Source organism: Carcharodon carcharias, chromosome 13 (assembly GCF_017639515.1).
Source record: "Carcharodon carcharias isolate sCarCar2 chromosome 13, sCarCar2.pri, whole genome shotgun sequence".
NCBI classification, from domain to species: domain Eukaryota; kingdom Metazoa; phylum Chordata; class Chondrichthyes; order Lamniformes; family Lamnidae; genus Carcharodon; species Carcharodon carcharias.
In genome coordinates, this window is record NC_054479.1 from 142622701 (window position 1) to 142646086 (window position 23386).

Genomic DNA, 23386 nt, shown 5'->3' on the forward strand with positions numbered 1-23386 from the left:
TTTGAGCACAAAAATCCAGGCTGACACTTCAATGCAGTCCTGAGGAAGTGCTGCACTGTCAGACGTAATGTCATTCAGAAGAGATGTTAAACTGAGGCTGCATCTGCCATCTCCAATGGACTTAAAAAGGTCCCATGTCCCGGTCAATATTTATTCCAAAAAAAAATCACTAAAAACAGACGATCTAATCATTATAACATTGTTGTTTGTGAATCCTTCCTCTGTGCAAATTGGCAATTGTGGTTCCTACATAACAGCAGTGACAAAAGTACTCCATTGGCTGTAAAGCACTTTGGGGCATCCAGAGGTTGTGAAAGATGCTATATAAATACAAGGGTTTCTTGATTACCTACTTAAACAATAACAAGGAAAGGTAAATTTTAATTACTGCGCTGCTGAGGCACCATTTTGATGGACTTGTAAATATAATGACTTCCTAGCTTAATCAGGAAATGTGGAAACTTGGGCTGTTTGTTCACACAACTTGTCAATGTTTGTTGTAATAACAGCTCAGCTGTTTGTAAAACATTGGTTTGAACGCTAGACTCAACTGTCATCTGAACTTCAACTTGTCCCATCAGACACAGCAACAAACAGAGGCAAGTTACTTAATAGGCTGACAGCAGGTAGCTAGGGAGAAAAATTAGCAAGATCACACCATACCATGTCAGCTGACAAGATAATAACTGCAGCAGAGGCCAGAAAAAGTTCTTTTGTGACAGAAGGCTTTAGTCTGAGAGGAGAAGTTGGGAATAGAGAAGATGAAATGGTATGAAAATTTAAAATGAGTTACAGTAAAATAACAGAACACTTACTCTTTAAGTTTCTCGATTTCTTGTGGCGTATACCTGACAACAAGAACAGTTCAGAATGATTAAGAAAACCAAATAAAATTATTTTAATTTGTAAAAATCACATCAAATTATAAAATACAAATTGTTCGTACTTTCCAACGTGGTTTCTATTGTCATACATCCGGAGCACTCGTCTATAAACTGCAAACAATGGCCGGTTAAGACCCCTCGCTATAGTCCGGTAGAAATCTTTTCTTTCATCTTTTGACATTTCAAATATGACTTCCGTGGCATCACTTAGTCCATGTATCTACAGAAAGACCAGGAAATCAGGGACAAACAATAACTTTGGGGTACTAATGTGTTGCATTGTTCAGAAGCTCCAATTGCAAAAATAATTCGGATCGTAACTACTTTGGCATTCTTCCTTTACAGGGCCTCTAAGGTGATCAGAGAGGTACAGAGGTGTAGGGAGAGAATTCAAAAGTGTAAGCCTATGTGGCAGAAGGCTGCTAGCAATGGTAGGGCAGGCGATGCAAAGGTATGGGGGTATGTCTAAAGTCAAAGGACCAGAGAGTTCTGGGGATCCAGCAGGGCTGGAGCAAGTTAGAAAGGACAGGAGGGATAAAGCCATTAAGGAAATTAAACATGAGAATGAGAATTTTAAATTGAAAGCATTGAAGGACTGAGAACTAATGTAATGTTAGGCTGATTGGCGAATGGGACTTGGTGGGGAAAAGGATGCAGGCATCAGATTTTTGAATGAGCTGAAGTTTACAGAGTGTGGAGCATCAAAGACCAGCCAGGGGAACATTCAAACAGTCGAGGAGGAGATGACAAAGGTACAAATGAGTGTTTCAATAGCACATGGGCTGAGACAAGTGAAGGAAGAGGAGAAGTGAAAGGTGACATGACTGGGTGACAGGAATAGGAAGGCAAAAGCAGAGAAGGGGCTGAGAGAGGTCAAGAGAAATAATGAGTTATGTAAACAAAGGCTTTGTTTACATTAATAATATAATTCTTTTTCATTATTCCTCACCTGTAGGTAGTTTTCAATGTTGCTCATTAAAATGTCTATTTCCTCCTTTGACCACATTCCCTGTTTCCACTTGTGGCCTGTTAAAAAAAAAGTGTATACGTTCAAAAAATTTTAAATAGTTCTACAGTGAGTAACAGGTCAATGGTTTCAAATTCGCAATTTCTGGCGTCAAATTTCCAGTTCTGGCAATGCAAGCAGGAGAAACACAAAAGAGCAGTGAGCTGCCAAGGAGCAATGGAAGCAAAAAAAGACAATACAGCAGGCTCTTCTTGGCTATCTCCCAGCAAGTTGCTCAAGAGTAGCACTGGTAGATGGCTGTAAACAGGTCAGTGGTTAGCTCTTATGCTTACATTTTGGTGCATGACACAGGTGGATCTGAAAATTGGGTTGGAGAATAATTACTTTTAAATAAGTGCTGCAGAAGTAATAATTATTGGAATAAACTATTACAAGATAAACTACGGTAACCATGCAATGCAGCATACATTTTCCTCATCTTACACAAGCCTGGGTTGAAATGCTACATACAGACCCATGATACATAAGTATATATATATATATATATATATATATATATAAATATATATATATAAACGATACACAAAATATTGTAACAAAAGTAAATAGTTATCACATTACAGTGTTATCTTCTGATTCCAGCCTCACTTCTGTATTCAATTTTAAGTAACTCTGTTAACCAGGTTAAGTTTCATGCAGAGCTTGTACAGAAACGTCGATGCTAACACTACAGAGGAGTGCTGAGGGAGTGCTGCACTGTTGGAAGTGCCATCTTTTGGATGAAACATTAAATTGCGGCCCCATCTGCCTGCATGGGTGGAAGTAAAAGATCCCATGGCACAATTTCGAAGAACTGCAGAGGTGTTATGCCTGGTGTCCTGGCGAATATCTATCCCTCAAATCAACATATCTGGCCATTATCACATTGCCGCTTGTCGGAGTTTGTAAATTTTGTCGCTTAGTTTTTTTTTGCACATTTTGATGTCATAATCAGTTCGGATTTTTTGCCAAATCAAAAGTAAATGCACATTTCTCATTATACATTTTCATACAAAACAAACATGATTGATGGCATGCAGGTCAATAAAAGGTCCTGTATTTTGATGACAGCCCCATGATTTCAATAGTATATCAAACAATAACTTGCCTCAATGAAAATACTTTGAACAGAACTTCTGATTTGTTTACCATTTTTCATTTTCATCATGATTGTATTAGTTTAGTTGATTATACTTGCTAAGATGACCATCAGAAAGTGTACAATCTATTTTGGGAGCTGCACAATGTTCCTACCTTTGTTCTGGAGTGTGTCCTTGTCTTCTTTAGTTGTAAACCAGGCTTGACTAACAGGATCCAAATCTTCATTGTTTTGGGGAGAAATGCTCTCCATTTGATCTTCATTGTGCAAGATCTATACACAAACAAGAAAGAAAGAAAGAACATGAATTTATATAGTGCTGTTTGTGACTTCAGGACATGCAAAACACTTCAAAAGGTAATCACTGTTGTACAGTAGGAAAATGTGGCAGCCAAAATGTTCAGGAGAAGGCCCTGGAGACGATGAGATAAATGATCAACTGTTTTACCTTGTGTTCGTTGAGGGATAAATGTATGCCAGGATAACAAGATAATTCCATTGCTCTTTATTGAAAAGTGCTATGTGATCTTTAAGTTCCAACTGAAAGGACAGGTGGGGCCTTCATTTAACAAAAAGACGGTACTTCTGAAGTGTCAGCCTAGGCTACGTGCTCCAGTCTTTGCTTTGGGGGTTGAACCTGTGACTCAGAAGTAAATGTGCTCCGAGTATAATGCAACCAAATATAAAGGAAGAGAGCTGAGATTTTTTCTGTCGGAGGGTGAAATGCCCTCTTTACAGTTAATTCTCTTTCCACAAGACCATGGTTTATTTATGACCAGCACGGACAGCTCACCTTTTCATTCACTGCCCGTCTTCTGCCTTAATAAGTAAAAACTGTAAGAATTACACCACAAATTAGCGAATCTTTTTTAATCACCTTATATACCAGCATAGGCTTTAAGCTTAGATCAAGTGAGATATTTGGTTAAAAAATGTTTATTTTTTGCCCCATAGCCCATACTGACTATTCATCCTTTATAATTTTGAAATAGGAGCATGAATAGGTTGACAACATGATAGTAAGGAAGCAGACGTTCACTTAAGAGAGTTTAAAATTTAAATTCATAGGTTTTATTTTATTAGTTTACTATAGGAGGCAATTCTTAGAATGAACACTCACCTGTATCTGAGTAATGGTTTCACTGTCTTCAATTTCAGTTGCATGAGTCAGCTCAGATGCTGCCTCTCCAGTCATGGTTACCTCAAAACTTTGATCATTGTCTGAAACTGGTACCACAAAATATGCATAAAGGTCCAGAAAATTGTAGCAGAGGAATTAAGGGAATTGAAAAACAAATAAATTCTGAAAATTAAAAATGAAAATGCCTTGATCAATTTGTTCCTGTTGCTTATGGTAGTTGGGGCTGTGGAATTTTCCTTGCAGGGTCATTACTGGCAAAGCCAAAGACTGCTATACTTTCGAGTATTCCTGTAAACAGGAACAATGCTTGTGAGGGAGAGAGGAGGGGTGTGGAGAGAAAAAGTAGGCACACTTTCAATATAAAGCACAAGTGTTCAACTTAGGAGTAAAGTACCGCAGGGGTTTTGTGCAGCAACTTTAAAAGATTCGATAAGGTCATCATATTTCTGTTCATTTGGACCTGGCCAGCTCTGAGCACAATGGTCATATTTTGCAGTAATGATGACTTCTAGTATCCGCAGATGTGATGTCAGTGACTCCCCGCTCCACAACAGGGTGCGCTGTTAAAGTCTTTGCAGATGAGATGTGACTGAGTTTTTATTAGTGTACTATGTCATAATTATTATTGACCAGCACCTCTGGCCCTGAACTACTAATTTTATATTTGTGGAATGTCAAACTATTCCATTATGATAAAAAAAAGATTTTTGAAGTAATATGAAGTTATTTTAAAATTTTTGTTTATGATATTTCAGTTTCTATCTTAATCCCACGTGTATACCTCAATCTTTATTTTGCTGCCTTTAAAATGATTCAAAAGTGAAGAATAATCGGTGGTTTTTACTTGATGGCTTTTTGTCTGTGAAAATTCTCCAATGTGATTAGCTGCTTAGTCTGCTTCACCACATCACTGTTGCTGGACAATTCAAGATTCTCTATGGCTGACGTCTGAATGAAATTAACTTTGGGAAATTTGAAATTCATGCCAGAGATCACTAGATTGCTAGGGGAAGTGATTAGAATCGATCATTAAGGAGGTTATATCTGGGCACTTAGAAGCGCTCAAGGCAATAGTGAAGAGTCAGCATGGTTTTGTGAAAAGAAAATTATGTTTAACCAATTTATTGGAGTTTTTGAAGGAGTAAAAAGCATAGCGGATAAAGGGGAGCCTGTAGACGTACTGTACTTGGATTTCCAGAAGGCTTTTGATAAGTGTCACATCAAAGGTTAAGGAAAATAAAAGCGGATGGTGTAGTGGATAACATATTAGCATGGACAGAAGATTGGCTGGCTGGCAGAGAGTAGAGAGTATGCATAACTGGGTCTTTTTCTGATTGGCAGGATGTGACGAGTGGATTCCCACAGGGATCTGTACTGGGACCTCAACTTTTTATGATTTACATCAATGGCTTAGATGAGGGGAGTGAAGACATGCTAGCTGAATTTTCAGATGACACAAAGATAGGCAGGAAAGTATGTTGTGAAGAGGACATGAGAACGTTGCAGATGGATAGAGATAGGTTGAGCGAGTGGGTAAAGATCTGGCAAATGGAGTTTAACGTGGGAAAATGTGACGTTGTTCACTTTGACAGGAAGAACAAAAAAAGCACAGTAATACTTAAATGCAGAACGGCTGCATAATTCTGAGCTGCAGACGGATGTAGGTGCTCTAGTACAAGTCACAAAAAGCTAATATGCAGGTACAGCAAGTAATTAAGACTAATGGAATGCTATTCTTTATTACCAGAGGGATTGAACATAAAAGTAAGGGTATTACGCTTCAGTTATACAGGGCATTGATGAGACCACACCTCGAATACTTTGTGCAGCTTTGGTCTCCTTATTCAAGGAAGGATGTAAATACATTGGAGACGATTCAGAGGAGGTTTACTAGATTGATAGCTGGAATGAGTGGGTTGTCTTATGAGGAAAGGTTGGATAGACTGGGCTTGTTTCCACTGGAGTTTAGAAGAGTGAAGTATACAAGATCCTGAACGGCCTTGACAACGTGGACATCGAAAGGACGTTTCCTCTTGTGGGAGAATCCAGAACTAGGGGTTGCCCTTTTAGGACAGGGATGAGGAGAAATTTTTTCTCTCAGAGTTTGGGCTTTGGAATTCTCTGCCTCATGAGTTGGTGAAGGCAGGGTCATTGAATATTTTTAAGGCAGAGCTAAATAGGTTCTTAAACAAAAACAAAAATAGCTGGAAAAACTCAGCAGGTCTGACAGCATCTGCGGAGAAGAACACAATGCACATTTCGAGTCCGTATGAATCTTCATCAGACCTAAGGAAAAATAGAAATGAGGTGAAATATAAGCTGGTTGAGGGGGGTGGGACAGGTAGAGCTGGATAGAGGGCCAGTGATAGGTGGAGACTAAGAAGAGATTGCCAAAGATGTCATAGACAAAAGGACAAAGGGGTGTTGACGGTGGTGATATTAGCTAAGGAATGTGCTAATAGGTGACATTAAGGATAGAAAGCAGGACGAGCAAGATACAGATAGCCCTAGTGGGGGTGGGGTGGGGGAAGGGATCGAAATAGGCTAAAAGGTACAGATAAAATAATGGATGGAAATAAATTTAAAAATAATAGAAATAGGTGGGAAAAGAAAAATACATTAAAAAAATATTTTAAAAATTATAAATTATTGGAAAAAGGGGGATTTGAAAGGGGGTGGGGATGGAGGAGAAAGTTCAGGATCTAAAATTGTTGAACTTAATATTCAGTCCAGAAGGCTGTAAAGTGCCTAGTCGGAAGATGAGGTGCTGTTCCTCCAGTTTGCGTTGAGCTTCACTGGAACATTGCAGCAGACCAAGGACGGAAATGTGGGCATGAGAGCAGGGTAGAGTGTTGAAATGGCAACGACAGGGAGGTCTGGGTCATGCTTGCAGACAGACCGAAGGTGTTCCGCAAAGCAGTCACCCAGTCTGCGTCTGGTCTCTCCAATGTAGAGGAAACTGCATTGGGAGCAGCGAACAGCGAATGCAGTAGACTAAATTGAGGGAAGTGCAAGTGAAATGCTGCTTCACTTGAAAGGCGTATTTGGGCCCTTGGACGGTGAGAAGGGGGGAAGTAAAGTGGCACCTTCTGCGGTTGCAACGGAAGGTGCCGTGGGAGGGGGCTGAAGTGTAGGGGGTGATGGAAGAGTGGACCAGGGTGTCCCAGAGGGAACGGTCCCTATGGAATGCCGCGGGGGGGGGTTAAGGAAGATGTGTTTGGTGGTGGCATCATGCTGGAGTTGGCGGAAATGGCGGATAGATTCTTGTTAGGCAAGGGAATCAAAGGTTATTGGGGTTAGATGGGAATGTGGAAATTGAAACACAAGATAATCAGCCATGATCTTATTGAATGGCAGAGCAGGCTTGAGGGGCCGAATGGTCTACTATTCCTATTTCTCATGTTCTTATGATCTTTGTAGGTTGCTTTCTTCAAAGTCAGTGACAATCACCATTAATTGGCTGCTGACCTCAAAATCTGGACAAATTTCCTCAATGATGATATTGAGCAGTAGGGCACAGTATAAAGCAGGCAATACTAGGAGCATGTAAGAAAGGCATGGCAATAATCATGGGTGATTTTAATATGCATATAGACTGGACTAATCAAATTGGCAACGGTAGTCTCGAGAGAGAGTTCATAGAGTATATTAGAGCTTGTTTCTTGGAGCAATATGTTGTGGAACCAACCAGGGAGCAGGCTATTCTGGATTTGGTTTTGTGTAATGAGATGGGATTAATTAATGATCTCATAGTAAAGGATCCTTTAGGGAAGAGAGATCATAGCGTGCTAGAATTTTAAGTTCAGTTTGAGAGCGAGGAACTTGAGTCCCACACTAGTGTTCTGGAGTTAAACAAAGGTAACTACATAGGCATGAGAGCAGATTTGGCTCGAGTGGACTGGGCAGGAAGACTACAAGGTAGGACAGTTGATGAACAGTGGCAGATATTTCAGGAGATATTCAATTCTTCCCAGGTAAAATATATTCCAAAGAGGAAGAAAGATGGTAAGAGGGGGAAAAAGCATGCATGGTTAAGCAAGGAAGTTAAAGATAACATAAAGGCAAAAACTAAGGCATATCAAATTGCAAAGGTCAGTGGCAGGCTGGAAGATTGGGAAACTTTTAAAGATCAACAAAGGGTTACTGAAAAAAAATAAAAAGAGCAAAGGTAAATTACGAAAGAAAACTAGCGCAAAATGTAAAAACTGATTGCAAAAGCTTCTATAAGTATATAAAAGGAAAGAGAGTAGCTAAAGTGAATGTTGGTCCTTTGGAGGATGAGACCGGGGAGTTAATAGTGGGGAACACAGAAATGGCAGAGATGCTTAATCAATATTTTGCTTCAGTTTTCATGGTGGAGGACACTAGTAGCACCCCAATAGTAATAGGTGGTGCAGAGAGTATAGAGAAGGAGGAACTTAGAACAATCACCATCACTAGAGAAAAAGTATTGAGCAAACTATTAGGTTTAAAGGGTGACAAGTCCCCAGGACCTGATGGCCTACACCCCAGGGTCTTAAAGGAAGTGGTAGCGGAGATAGTGGATGCATTGGCTATAGTATTCCAAAATTCCCTGGACTCTGGAAAGGTGCCAGAGGATTGGAAAAATGCTAATATAACAGCCTTATTCAAAAAAGGAGGGAGGCAGAAAATAGGAAACTATAGACCAGTTAGTTTAATGTCTGTTGTTGGGAAATTGTTGGAATCCATTATTAAGGAAGTAGTAATGGGGCATTTGGAAAGTCAAAATGCAATCCATCAGAGTCAGCATGGTTTTATGAAGGGTAAATCATGCTTGACTAATTTGCTAGAGTTCTTTGAAGATGTGACGAACAAAGTGGATAATGGTGATCCTGTAGATGGACAGTATATCTAGACTTCCAGAAGGTCTTAGATAAGGTGCCGCACAAAACATCAATACACAAGATAAGATCACACGGAGTTAGGGGTAATATATTAGCTTGGATAGAGGATTGGCTAACCAACAGAAAGCAGAGAGTTGGAATAAATGGGTCTTTTTCTGGATGGCAAGCTGTAACTAGTGGGCTGCAACAGGGTTCGGTCCTTGGGACCCAGCTATTTACAATCCATATTAATGACTTGGATTCAGGGATAGAAAGTACTATAGCATAATTGGCAGATGACACCAAAATAGGTGGGAAAGTAAGTTGCAATGAAGAAATAAGAAATTTACAAATGGATATGGCCAGGTTAGGTGAATGGGCCAAAATTTGGCAGATGGAGTTTAACATGGATAAGAGTGAGGTTATCCATTTTGGTCGGAAGAATAAAAAAGGCGACTTATTATTTACATGGAGAGAAACTTCAGAATGCTTTAGTTCAGAGGGATCTGGGTGTCCTTGTGCATGAATCGCTGAAAGCTAGTATGTAGGTACAGCAGGTAATAAGGAAGGCAAATGGAACTTTGGCATTTATTGCTAAAGGAATAGAGTATAAAAATAGGGAAGTGTTGTTGCAACTGTACCAGGCATTAGTGAGACCGCACCTGGAGTACTGTGCAGTTTTGGTCCCCTTATTCGAGGAAAGATGTAGTTGCACTGGAGGAGGTTCAGAGGAGGTTCACTAGACTGAATCCAGAGATGCGGGGCTTGTCTTATGAGGAGAGATTGAGCAGTTTAGGCCTATACTCGCTAGAGTTTAGAAGGATGAGAAGAGATCTATTTGAGGTATATAAGATGCTAAAGGGGATAGACAAAGTAGATGTGGAGTGGATGTTTCCTGTTGTGGGTCTTTCTAGAACGAGAGGCCATAGTTTTAGGCTAAGTGGTGGTAGATTTAAATCAGCGATGAGGAGGAATTACTTTTCTCAAAGGGTCGTGAATCTGTGGAATTCACTACGTCAGAGTGCAGTGGATGCCGGGATGCTGAATAAACTTAAGGAGGAGATAGACAGATTTTTAAATTAGTAACCAGTTGAAAGGTTACGGGGAGAGGGCGGGAAATTGGAGTTGAGGCCGAAATGAGATCAGCCATGGCCGTGTTGAATGGCGGGGCAGGCCTGAGGGGCTGAATTGCCTACTCCTGCTCCTAGTTCTTATGTTCTTGAGATATGGTCAATGCTATAGTCCCTATTGGTAGAAATGAGCAGCAATTTTGTAGAATGAAACGTTTATAGACCAAGGCCATGATCAATTTTCTTTTTAAATGAATGTTCATCACAAATCCATTAAAACAATTGTGCAGGTCTTTTGTTTGCAACATGATGGCAGGACTTCCAGCTCATTTTCACAAGGACGGCTAAAAAAACCTAGGGTTAGGAATTTGTACTGGTTCATAATGCGTAGTCTCCTCATCCCCTAATACACCCTGCCCAACATTATTTATGTAATTGATACCAAAAGAAAACATACTAAAAAAATATATTTTGCAAAGTAAAAGTGCTAATTAACATTACCATTTTCAATCTTTGTCAATCATTTGTCACATTTTCATGATTTACAATTTTGAAAATAATGTAGCAGATTTGAAGTGTAGCTCGTTATTGAACACCAGTGAACAGGTAGTTTGCACAAACTGATTCTTAACTGCAACAGTCAGAAGAATTCAGAGACATTATGATTATTTGTTTTTCAATTCCCTTAAACAATACTTGCTAATGACTATGAACTATGGCCCACAAAGATCTAGCGATCTCTGGCATGGATTTCACTTTTCTTAAAGTTAATCTCATTCAGACATCAGCTGTAGAGGATCTTGAGTCATCCAGCAACAGTGATGTCATCAAGCAAGCTAAGCAGCTAATCACATTGGGGAATTTTCACAGGCATCAAGCCAGAAAGTAGGAACCACCAATTATTCTTCACTTGTGAATCACTTTAAAGGTAGCAAAATAAAGATTGAGGTAGACACGTGGGATTAAGATAGAAGCTGAGATATCATAAACAAAATTTTAAAATAATTTTATACTACTTTAAAAATCTATTTTTTTCATCAGCTAAAATCACATTTATACAAGATGAAATTAACTAACATTAATGAATTATGGCAAATATTTGTAATGATCTTACTTGGAAGTGTAACAACTGATTGTACTGCTGCAAATGGGCCAGCAATACCTGTGGATTCAAGACTAGCGTCATCTTCAGTTGACAAACAAAGCCTTTTGTGTAGAGGTTCTTGATTGTCCTCAGATTCTAAATCTACATTTGATAGAGAGAAAAAGTAGTTCTTGTAGGATAAAAGGAAAAAAAAACATTGTAGCAAATTTTAGGTCACCCTTATTATCGTGAATGATACAGAAACATTAAATATAAGCAGAAAGATAGACAGAGTATTAGTGATAGAAAAATGCATCGTCATAACCATCTTCAATTCAACCAAATGATATATTCCCAAACTAGGAGAGACGCCAACAAGCTATAAATCTTTCCTGCAGGGAGGGGGAGATTATGATCTTTCTCACTGTCATGAAGGTATAATAATTCGAAGTAATAAGTCTACCGAGACTTTAGAGATTTAAATAAAAAACTAAAACTAAAATATTTATTAACAAAAGAAAAGATTTCAAGCGCATACATAAAACTACCAATTACTACTATAATAACTGCTAAAGTCTGTAATTAACACGACACGACAAGGCCAATCGTCTCCTTCTGTGCTGTAATCCATCTATGATTCTAAATGTGCCCTGTTACATTATCTATGAATCCTTCTCCTTGCACCTACCTGCTGTTGTCCCAGCTGCCCAATATTTCTGAGGCCAGAGTGGCACATCCAGCTGTGTGGTAGGGCATTCACAATCAGTGATGATTCTAGTTCTTGGTGCATGGAGAGAGGTGTCAACCACCAGCTGGGACTCAGGGTCTGGATGGGCAGATGAGAGTTGCAGTAGCTGGTAAGGTTTGGGGTCTTGGCAGGGTGAGAATGCAGGAGCTTTTCAGAGGCCTGGCCGATGGAAAAAGTGCAGCGGCCAGTGGATTCCCTATGGGATCTTTCCATCTTAAAACTTTGCAAGAATAACAGCAGTATTGTTTAACCAGCAAAAAAAGGATCTTTATGGTTTTTCCTTCCATTATATCTGACTATCTGCCACTTGTTGCCCAGAAGGCATTTCCAACTTGATGGCTTGTGGCCCTGGCTGGATCTTTCCTTGACTGACATCATGCACTTGGAAAATTCGTCTGCAGTGTTTATCTTATTGGCTAAAGCACCCACCACCCAGAAAAGAGAGAGAAAAAGATGCAGTGAAGGAAAGAATGAGAAGTAGGAAAAAGATAGAAGCAGCAGTAAGATTAAAACTATGCTTCATTCTGAATATACATATCCAGTAATATGCAAAGGAACTGATTATTTTTCAAAAGAGCATAAAATGAAAAAAATAATGCATGATCCAGCTTACTGTTTTGAGGGCAATGCAAGATCAGATTGCCTTCTGTGTCTTGGGCTAGGGTTACTGAGCTGATTGTTTCCAAGGTTACTGTGCCAGATTCGTCCTCAATTGTGTTCATACTCAATCTGAAAGAAAATAAGACACAAAATTTAATATATATGCATCTTGAAATAATTTGAGCAATGCTTAGGGATGTTTTATTGCATTAAAGGCACTAAATAAATACAAATTGTTGTTGGTATAGTGATAAATTTTGGCCAGGACTTCAGGAGAATTCCCAGTTTTCCTTTGAGAAAGTGACACAGGATTTTTGCCATTTACCAGTAAGAGGTCCAGATTTAATGTTTCATCTAAGAGAAACCATCTATTGAGAACATACACGTCCTCAGTATTGCACTGACAAGGATATCCTAAACGATGCTCTCAAGTTCTGGAACCAGCATTAAAACCACAACTTTCTGATCAAAGCTGACATGACACCAATGAGCCAAACTAACGTTTAGCCACAAGAGTGAGAGGGTTCCCAACTCTGGCTGGACATCTTGTTGGAGGTACCATAACGATATTCAGATACATAATTCCACCCCCCCCCCCAAATGAGGGTGGCATATATTAACTTTAATTCAACAGATGTCAGTGGACCTCCAGCACCTTAAGTGGTGAATGTTTATACTTTACGTTTCTTTTTATTCATGGAATACAGGTGTCAACATTTAATTTCAATTTCAAAATATCAATGTTGTTAGAAAAACTAACAAATGCTCCCAATGTAAAGCGAGGATACTTGACAACAACTATTTTTATTATCTCAGTGAAACTGGCCTTGTAGCTGCCAAAGAGATTAAATCATGTGTCTGTAATAAAACATTTATGTTCATACTCTGTGCTTTAACAGCGATTGTTTACATAATAGCGTTCAAGAAAGCAAACTTTGAGATTTGCTTGCCTATGTACGGTTGTAGTGGGGATTCTTTTACTAAACAACATGAAGAAGCTAGTACAGAATACAGTGAGCAATGCTCTTTGCTGTGGGGGAATAAAACACAATGCTTGTGGTTTGTGATTGGAGAAATCAGGTAAGATGTGATTAGCAAATTCTGTGACTTTCATTTCAATGAAGGAATCATATAGTTTAATTTCATGACAATGTAACAGTGCAAACAGTTTAATAGTTCAGCCAAATCATCTGTTGCAAGAAAATATACTAAGATTAAGGTGTGCGGATAGCTTGGTACTACAGGATCCAGCAAAGGATCATGTATTTGTTATAACTGGCAAATGGGACAACCGTTCATGGTTGTGGTTTTTTGTACCACTTTAGAATATGTTTCTTTCACAGAAAACTTAGTCCACTCAAGTTGTGTAAGAAAGCTTGACTCCATGTATTTCAATAGAGATAGTTAGGTTCTGTGTGTCGTTGGAAACAAATTTGAATATCTTTCTGCAGTCAGAGTCAGTCTGAGAATCGTGCATTTGAATCTCATGTAGGACTTCTGGTGAGCTGATGACATCACCCTTTCACACTTGTATTGAGGGGTGTGCTTCCCTTTCTATTTGATTAGCTGGTCTTCCCCATTCATTAAAGTATTTCCATCCCTTGGCCAATCTGTAGCACATTTTTCATTAAACCACTGCAATAAACCAACAGCATGCAGCCCCTTGAATAGAACGTGGAATCCTGCCTGGTCTGAATCTTTTGATTGGAAAGTTGAATGTTTATCTAACATACCAACATCCTGCTCAAAACCATCTTATTGACTCTATTAAGCAGCTTAAACTTGGGATTGGTATTTTCAAGATATCAATATTTTATTTGCAAACAGTGGTTAGCTATGCCAACTGACGCTTTATTCCATTTCCAGCTGATTATGAGTCTATTATGTACTAGATCTAAGTGGGAAATAATACTAATTTGAGAAGCTGGATGCAATAGTGAGCAAGAGAAATATGGCCATAATATGTACTCTTTGGATTTCTAGCTAATCCCTACATTAGGAACTTGCTGAAGAAATTAATGCATCCTTATGGCAGAAAATCAATTTCTGGTTTACGGTGCTTAATGGGTAGGTGAAAATGGAATTGTAAACTGATGAAGTAAACTATTACAAAAAAGCACAGGAACAGGAAGACAACATTCTGCCCCTCAACTGTGTTCTGCAATTCAATGGATCATAGCTGATCTGTATCTCAACTCCATTTCATCCATAACCTTTGATACTCTTAACTAATCAAAATCTACTGATCTCAGTCTTGAAAATTTCAAATGACCCAGTAACTTCCAGCCTTATGCGAGGGGAAAGAATTCTAGATTTCCACTACCCTTTGTGTGGAAAAAGCGTTTCTTGATATGACTCCTTACATAGGATTACATACAATATAAGGCACAGAAGCAGGCCATTCGACCCAACCAAAACATGCCAGTGTTTATGCTCCACTTGAGCTTCCTCCCATCTTTCCTCATCTAAATCTACCATCGTAACCCTCTAAACCTTGGTGGCAAGTGGTTTTCCACAAGGATTGGTGCTGGGACCACTCCTGTCCATCACTGACAGAACTTCAGCAATCAGTAACACTGGAGTAAGGTAAAGAACCTGGGAGTAAAGAATCTTTCTCTGCACTTCACACATCCCACCATACTATCAGAGGCTTTATGTCTGCCTTAGATATTCTCTTTGGCAAAGCAGTGCTGGTTACTCCTGAGAGTGTACACACCTGCTCCGACACCTAATGGTATGAATGCATAATGCAAGAGTATAACATTAGATGTCATATCTCAGAAGATATTGTCATTTGCATGTACCTTCACATACACTCTACTTTTAAAAAAGGCAGAGAACTGTATTTTGTTTATCGTTCAGTCAGTGTATATTTGCTGAGTTTATTCTAACTTGGCATCATTAAGCATTTTCCTTTGTAGCTTTTCTCTCTTAATATCTAGTTGGTGACACAGGTATCAGTATCATTTAGCTAACTGTCATACCCAAATAAATGGCTTTTGGTCAGACAAATAGCTACTTGAAGGTTTATCATATGTTTTAGAAAGGGACAAAGGCACTTATATCACATCTTTCAAGGCCTTCGGATGCCGCAAAGCGTCTTCAGTCAACAAAGTACTTATGAAACGTGGTCACTGTTGTAATACAAGCAATGTGGCAGCCAATTTGGGTTTCATTTCATTGCAAGCTTCTACAAACAGCAATGTCATAATGACCAAATAATCCATTTTTGAGATGTTCTTTGAGGGATAAATATTAGTTAGGATACCAGGTAATTCCCCTGCTCTTCTTCAAAACAGTGCTAAGTATCTTTAACATCCATCCAAAAGAACAGATAGACGAGGCCTCAATTTAACATCTCATCCGAAAGATGGCATCTTCACCAGCTCAGCACTTCCTCAGTACAGTACTGGAGTTCCAGCCTCAACTTTGTGCTCAAATCTTTGGAGTAGTACTTGAACCCGCAACCTTCTGACTCAGAACCGAGTGCTACACACTGAGCCACAGCTGGAGGTTAAAAAAAACTGTCAATTACATTGAAATAAAAGCAAAAGACTGTGGATGCTGGAAATCTGAAATAAAAACGCAAGTGCTGGAAAAACTTAGCAGGTTTGGCAGCATTGGGTCCTGAGGAACAGTATTATTGGACCTGAAAGGTTAACTCTGTTTCTCTCCACTAATGCTGCCCGACCTGTTGAGTTTTTCCAGCACATTCTGTTTTAATGTCCATTATTACATTGTTCTGGTTCCCTCTAGTGTTCACATTGGACCAAACATTCACTACCATTTCCCCAAATGAAAGAGATAACTTTTTCTCTAGCATACAGGAAGGTTCTATTTCTTGATGAAATGTTTGTAAGAGTAAGAATTACAATAATCAAATTCTACAGAAAAGTTTCATATTGTTATGGAAAATGCAGTTCACGGTTTGTGATGTATTGCTGAAAAAAACAGGTATTTTTTGTCGAAGCTTTTGTCTTGCACTCCTCAGCAGAATTCACAAGAAAATACCAATGTCAGAGAAACAACGTATTTATACTGTATGAGAAGAGAGTGCTGATTGGTTGGCATGGAGAATGCACCAGTTGATGGTGAAGTCACCTACTCCCAATAGCCTTTGATTCCTTTGTTAGTCAAGAATCTATTTACCACTGCTTTGAAAATATTCAATGACCCTGACTTCACCACTCTCCGGGGACTGAGTTTCAAAGATTCACAACTCTAAGAGAAAAATATTTCTCCTCATCTCTGTCTTAAATGAGAGGCCCCTTATTTTTAAACTGTGTCCCCTAGTTCTAGCATCTTTTCACGTTCTGATGAAGGGTCATACAGACTTGAAATGTCAACTGTCTTCCGCTCCGCAGATGCTGTCAGACCTGCTGAGTTTTTCCAGGTATTTTTGTTTTTGTTCTAGATTTCCAGCATTCGCAGCATTTTGCTTTCATCTTTTCGGCATCCACCCTGTCAAGTCTCCTCAGGATCTTATATGTTTCAAAGAGGTCACTTCTCAATCTTCTAAACTCCAACGGATACAGGCCCAGTCTTTCCAACATTTCCTTGTAAGATAAGCCCCCCATCCCAGGTATCAGTCAAGTAAACCTTCTCTGAACTGCTTTTAATGCATTTATATCCTTTCTTAATTAAGGGGACCAAAACCATACACAGTACTCTAGATGTGGTCTTACCAAAGCCCTATACAACTGTAGCAAAACATCCCTACTTTTATATTCCATTCCCATTGCAGCACACCAACATTCCATTTGCATTCCCAATCACTTGCTGTACTTGCAAACTAACTTTTCCTGATTCATGTACCAGGACACCCAGATACCAGAGTTCTGCAATCTCTCCCCATTTAAATAACATTCTGCTTTTTCATTCTACCTATGCAAGTGGACAAGTTCATAATTTCCCACATTATACTCCATCTGCCAAATTTTTGTCCACTAACAACCTCTGTATATCCCTTTGCAGACTCCTTTTGTCCTCTCCACAACTAACTTTCCCATCTTTGTCTCACCAGCAAATTTAGCAACCAAACATTCAGTCCCTTCATCCAAATTATTGGTTTAAATTGTAAATAGCTGAGGCCCCAACACTGATCCCTGTGGCACTCTACTCATCTCATCTTGCCAACCCAAAAGTGATCCATTTATGCCTTATTTTTGTTTCCAGTTACCTAACCAATCCTCTATCCAAGCTAATATGTTACACCCATACACCTTGAGCTCTTATTTTATGTAGTAATCTTTGATGTGACACATTGTCAAATGCCTTCTGGAAATCCATCCACAGGTTCCCCTTTATCCATTCTGCTTGTTACTTCCTCAAAGAACTCCAATAAATTAGTCACACAAGACTTCCCTTTCACAAAACCATGTTGACTCTGCCTGATTGCATTGAAATTTTCTAAGTGCCTGCTATAACCTTCTTAATAATAGACTCCAGAAACGTCCCTATGGATGTTAAGCTAAATGGCCCGTAGTTTCCTACTCTTGTCCTTTTCTTGACTAGGAGTCACATTCATTATTTTCCAATCAGATGGGACCTTTCCAGAATCTAGTATCTCAGCAGTCACTTCTTTTAAGACTCTAGGATGAATTCCATCAGGGCCTGGGGACTTGTCAGTTTTTAGTTCTATTAATTTTCTGATTGTAATTATTTTAAGTTCCTCCCTCCCTTTCACCTCCTGATTCACAATTAATTCTGAGGAATTATTTGCATCGTCTACAGTGAAGACAGATGCAAAATATCTGTTCCATTCACCTGTCATTTTCTTATTTTCCATTATTATACACTCTCTCTCGAGAACCAACACTCACATTACTTTTTTCCTTTTCAACTACCTGTAGAAACTTTTACCATCTGTTTTTACATTTCTAGCTAGCTTTCTCTTGTAATTCCACCCCCCCCCCTTATTAATCTTAGTCATTTTTTGCTGTTCTTTATATTTTGTCCAATCTTTTAACTTGACAATCATCTTTGTGGAATTATACGTTTTTCTTTCAATCTGATGCTATCATTAACTTCCTTAGATAGCCATGGCTGGTGTATCATCCCCTGAAGTCTTTCTTTCTCACTCGAATGTAATTTTCTGAATGTTCTGAAATATTTCCACAAATGTCTGCCACAGCATCTCTAATGACCTATCCTTAATCTTTCAGTTTACTTCAGCCAGTTCTGTCTTCATGCCCTCATAATTGCCCTTAAGTTTAAAACATTAGTCTTGGATCTACTCCTCTCTTCTGCAAACAATGTGAAATTCAATCATATTATGATCACTGCTACCAAGGGGAGCCTTCACTATGAGGTCATTAATTAATCCTGTCTCATTGCACATTACCAGATCTAGTATAACCTGCTGTCTGGTTGGTACTAAAACATGCTACTCTAAGAAACAGTCCTGAAAACACTATGAGCTCATCATCCAGGCTACCTTTGCCAATCTGATTTGTCCAATCTACATGCAGATTTAAATTACCCATGATTATCACCATACCTTTCTCACAAGACCCCATTATTTCTTCTTGTATACTCCGTCCTACAGTATGGTTACTGTTAGGGGGTCTAGAAACCACTCCCACAAGTGACTTCTTCCCTTTACTATTTCTCATATCTATCCAAATTGATTCTACACCTTGATCTCCAGAACTAATATCATCTCCCTCTATTGTACTAACGTCATCCTTAATTAACAGAGCTACCCCTTCATCATTTCCTACCTTCCTGTCCTTCCTAAATGTCATGCACCCAAGGATAATCAGGTCACAGCCTTTGTCACCTTGCAACCATACCTCTGTAATGGCTATCAGATCATACATATTTATTTCTATTTGAGCTGTCAATTGATCCGTTTTGTTACGAATGCTAGGTGCATTCAGAATCAGAGCCTTTAGTTCTGTATTTTTACTATTTTCGTAACCTCTAGCATTATCTGCTGGTGCCCTCATAAGTTAGCACACTAGGTTCCTTCCTGCCATGCTCTGATCATCATTTCCCTTATTCTAACCTTGTTCTCTTGCCTTGTCTTCTCTATTTATCACATCTTTCCAAATTTGATTCGTCACCCCCACCATTCATTTAGAGCCCTCCCTACTGCCCTAGTTGTACAATTCAGCAGAACACTGGTCTCAGCACAGGTCAGATGAAGACTGCACCAACGACACAGCTTCCACTTTCCCCAGTACTGGTTCTAGTGCCCCATAAATCGCAATCCATTTCTCCCACATCAATCTTTGAGCCATGCATTCAACTCACTCTTATTTACGCTATGACCATTAGTAGTCCACAAATTATTACTTTTCGGGTTCTGCTTTTCAATTTAGCCTTTAGCTGCTCACAGTCCCTTAGCAGAGCCTCTTTCCTAGTTCTACTTATGTCGTCGGTACCTATGTGGACCACGGGATACTCCCCAGCACGGAGCAAATATCATGAACCTTGGCATCTGACAGGCAACACAGCTGTCTGGACTCACGCTCTCGGCTGCAGAGAATTGTGTCTGTCGCCCGACTGTACTGTCCTGAGCTACCACTATATTCCTATTAACTCTCCTGTTTGAATGGCTTCCTGTACCACGATGCCATGGTCCACCCTGTAGTCACTACTTTCAGTCATACAGGTGGCAAGGGCCTCACATCTGTTGGACAATTACAAAGGATAAGGCTCTTCCACCTCTTCCTTCTGATGCTTTGGAATGTTTTTATTAGGAAGTGTATGATTTTACTGCCGTATTAAATGTGGCCCTAATTTCAATTGGCCAAAAAGATCCCTCAAGTTTCCTACGAACTCTCCCAAATATAACCTACTAAAAATCTGAAAAATACTTAAGCTTACCATATCCCCCACTCACCTATAAAAATACTGAGAAGAAATTAATATACAAATCCATCCAGAATTTGACTAGTTCACTTGTAAAGACTGTTCCAAAAGACCATCTGATGAAACATTCCCATCAGATACTGGTTGACCTGCTATGAAAACAGTGCATTTTTCTTCGGTGTTTTCTTTTTCAGAAGAACAGGCTTCTGTCTGCATTACAAAAACAGAATTACCTGGAAAAACTCAGCAGGTCTGGCAGCATCGGCGGAGAAGAGTTGACGTTTCGAGTCCTCATGACCCTTCAACAGTGTCTGCATTTGTGGTCTTATTAGAATAATTATTTGTTAGTAACTTAAGAATAACTTAGAAACTTAAGTCTTACGCTTGTGTCCTCAGAGATACGCTTACAGCAGTAAGCAAACACCAACACAATTACTGCAATAATTATACACACAGGAAAATGGGAACATTGGAAAATAAGAACAGGGGGTCATTCAGACCCTCAAGCCTGTTTTACCATTTAATAAAATCATGCCTGATCTGTGACCTAACTCATATAGCCAGCTTTGCCCCATATCACTTAATACTTTTAGATCACAAATCAATCGTCAGTCTTAAAATTAACAACTGATCTAGCATCGATAGCCACTAGTAGAAGAGAGTTCCAAACTTATACCACATTCTTTGTGAAGAAATATTTCTTAATTTCACTCCTAAAAAGTCTGGCTCTAATTTTTTTAGACTAGGTCCGCAGTCCTAGCCTCCACAACCAGGGGAGATAGATACTATCTACCCTATCAGTTCCCCTTAATATCTTGAAAACTCCAATCACCACTTAACCTTCTAAATTCCAGGCAATATAACCCCTAGTTTATGAAATCTCTCCTTGTAGAGTAATCCTTGAAATTCTGGATGAGAGCAGCTCCAACAACAGTCAAGAAGTTCGATGCCATCCAGGAAAAAGCAGCTCGCTTGATTGGCACGCCATTCACCACCTTCAATGAACAACACATAATAGCAGCAGTGTGTACTATCTATAAGATGTACTGCAGCAACTCGCCAAGGCTCCTTCGACAGCATCTTCCAAACCCACAACATCTATCACGTAGAAGGACAAGGGCAGCAGATGCAAGTTCCCCTCTGATCCAATCACCATCGTGACGTGGAAATATATCGCCGTCCCTTAACCGTCACTAGGTGAAAATCCTGGAACTCCTTACCTAACAGCACTGTGTGTGTAACGACACCATGTGGACTGCAGCGGCTCAAGAGGCCAGTTCACCACCACTTTCTCAAGAGCAATTAAGGATGGGTAATAAATACTGGCCTGGCCAGTGACACTCACATCCCGTGAACGAATGAAAAAAAAACATACACACACAAATATAAATAAACATGATACACACAAATTTGATGATACATAGAAACAAATAGATCTGCAGATACGCATACAAATACATTAAATCCATGTATAAATACAAACTGTTTAAAAACAATTGCTACAAGGAATGTCAAGACAAAATAAACAAAACAGGTTGAACAGACAATATCAACATTTTTATTGTGTTTTAAAACAAACAAATGAATAAACCAAAGTTGCTTTGTTAAATTAGAATTGGTGATAGTCATTGAAACAACAGAGCAGGAGCTGTTGGGACAGTAATCAGGCCTAGTAGTGGCCATGGGCTGGCAATGGCCCAGTGGCCCCAAGTACCCACCAGCCCCTGGACAGCCAGTGGCCCCGTCAGTCCCGGGAAGCCAATGGCCCCAGGCAGCCAGTAGCCCCATGTGGGCAGTGGCCCAGTGGTCCCAGGTACTCAGTGGCCCCGGGCAGGCAGTGGCCCCAGGCTGACACTGGCCCTGGGTGGGCAGTGGCCCAGTGAACCCGGGCAGCCAGTGGCCACAGGCGGGCAGTGGCCCAGTGGCCCCAGGCAGCCAGTGGCCACAGGCGGGCAGTGGCCCAGTGACCCCAGGCAGCCAGTGGCCACAGGCGGGCAGTGGCCCAGTGGCCCCAGGCAGCCAGTGGCCACAGGCGGGCAGTGGCCCAGTGACCCCAGGCAGCCAGTGGCCACAGGCGGGCAGTGGCCCAGTGGCCCCAGGCAGCCAGTGGCCACAGGCGGGCAGTGGCCCAGTGGCCCCAGGCAGCCAGTGGCCACAGGCGGGCAGTGGCCTTGCGGCTCTATTGTGAGTGAGTGAGGGAGGGCAGCCGGCGCCATGTTGAGCCGCCCCTCTCCCCCTCTCTGTCTGTCCCTGTCCCTGTCCCCGGCTCCGGCTCCGGCTCCGGCCCTCGCTCCCTACCACCCTCCCTCGCTCCGTCTCCCTCCCGCCTCCAGCACAATCTTTGCTGCATTTACTTACTTCCTGTTTTGAAGTACGGGCACTTTTTTGACAACGTCCAAAGAGACCAGGATGATAAAATACCAGGATGGAGAGAAAAAAAAAAACCCCGCTCCCTCTCCCTCAGCGGCCGCCGGAAGCCCGCCTGACCTCACATCCGCCCGGCTGCCATGGCAACGCGGCCTACCCACCCACCCTCTCCACCAGCACCAGCACCAGCACCACCTTGCAAACAACACCCTGACCGCCGGACACAACAGCAAATTTACTGCGGCTATCGGGAAATCCGGAATAACAGAAAATACCCGGTGGGTTTGGGGGGGAGGGGGAGGAATCCAGTCCGGACGATCCTGTGAAGGGAAAAGGGACAGGATTTCGCAGGGACGACACTTGATCGGAGCCGATGTGAAGAAGGGTCACAGGGACTTGGAAAAGCTGAGGCTCTGTCAGACCTGCTGGGTTTCCCCCCCCCCCCCCCAAAAACCTCCCACCTCCAGCCGATTTTTGCCGGTGATACCTTCGCCCGGACAGGAAAGGGACCAGGCGGGATTCGGTATAGCTCAAGGCAACAACAACAACAACAACAACAAAAATATATATATCTATATATACTGCGGATGCTGCAAATCCACAAAGGAAAACAAGTCCCCGGAAAATCCCCGCAGGGCTGGCGGAGAGGGACACCCGAGTTCAGGTTTCCAGCCCGAGCGACTCTTCAGCAGAACTGAAGGAAAAGTGAGAGATAATGGGTAAGT

The 23386-nt window shown here is 40.7% G+C and overlaps 1 protein-coding gene across 4 annotated transcripts in view; it reads right to left on the reverse strand.

Annotated features, from left to right (window-relative positions):
• Nucleotides 1–22772, reverse strand: part of dmtf1 (cyclin D binding myb-like transcription factor 1) — a 55666-nt gene extending 32894 nt beyond the window's left edge. For 2 of the 4 annotated variants that reach the window (XR_005944787.1, XM_041202641.1), the window contains exons 1-8: nt 22653–22768; nt 12490–12605; nt 11159–11290; nt 4110–4216; nt 3145–3262; nt 1834–1910; nt 947–1104; nt 816–848 (exon numbers count right to left, since the gene is read on the reverse strand). Coding sequence is in view for 3 of the 4 variants with exons in the window: in XM_041202641.1 (XP_041058575.1) it covers nt 816–848; nt 947–1104; nt 1834–1910; nt 3145–3262; nt 4110–4216; nt 11159–11290; nt 12490–12598 (734 nt within the window). In the remaining variant the exon portion in view is untranslated. Of the gene's footprint in view, nt 1–815; nt 849–946; nt 1105–1833; nt 1911–3144; nt 3263–4109; nt 4217–11158; nt 11291–12489; nt 12606–22652 lie in introns of those variants that run through there. The other 2 variants (XM_041202640.1, XM_041202642.1) reach the window with 2 other exon arrangements.
• Nucleotides 22773–23386: the final 614 nt, after the last annotated feature.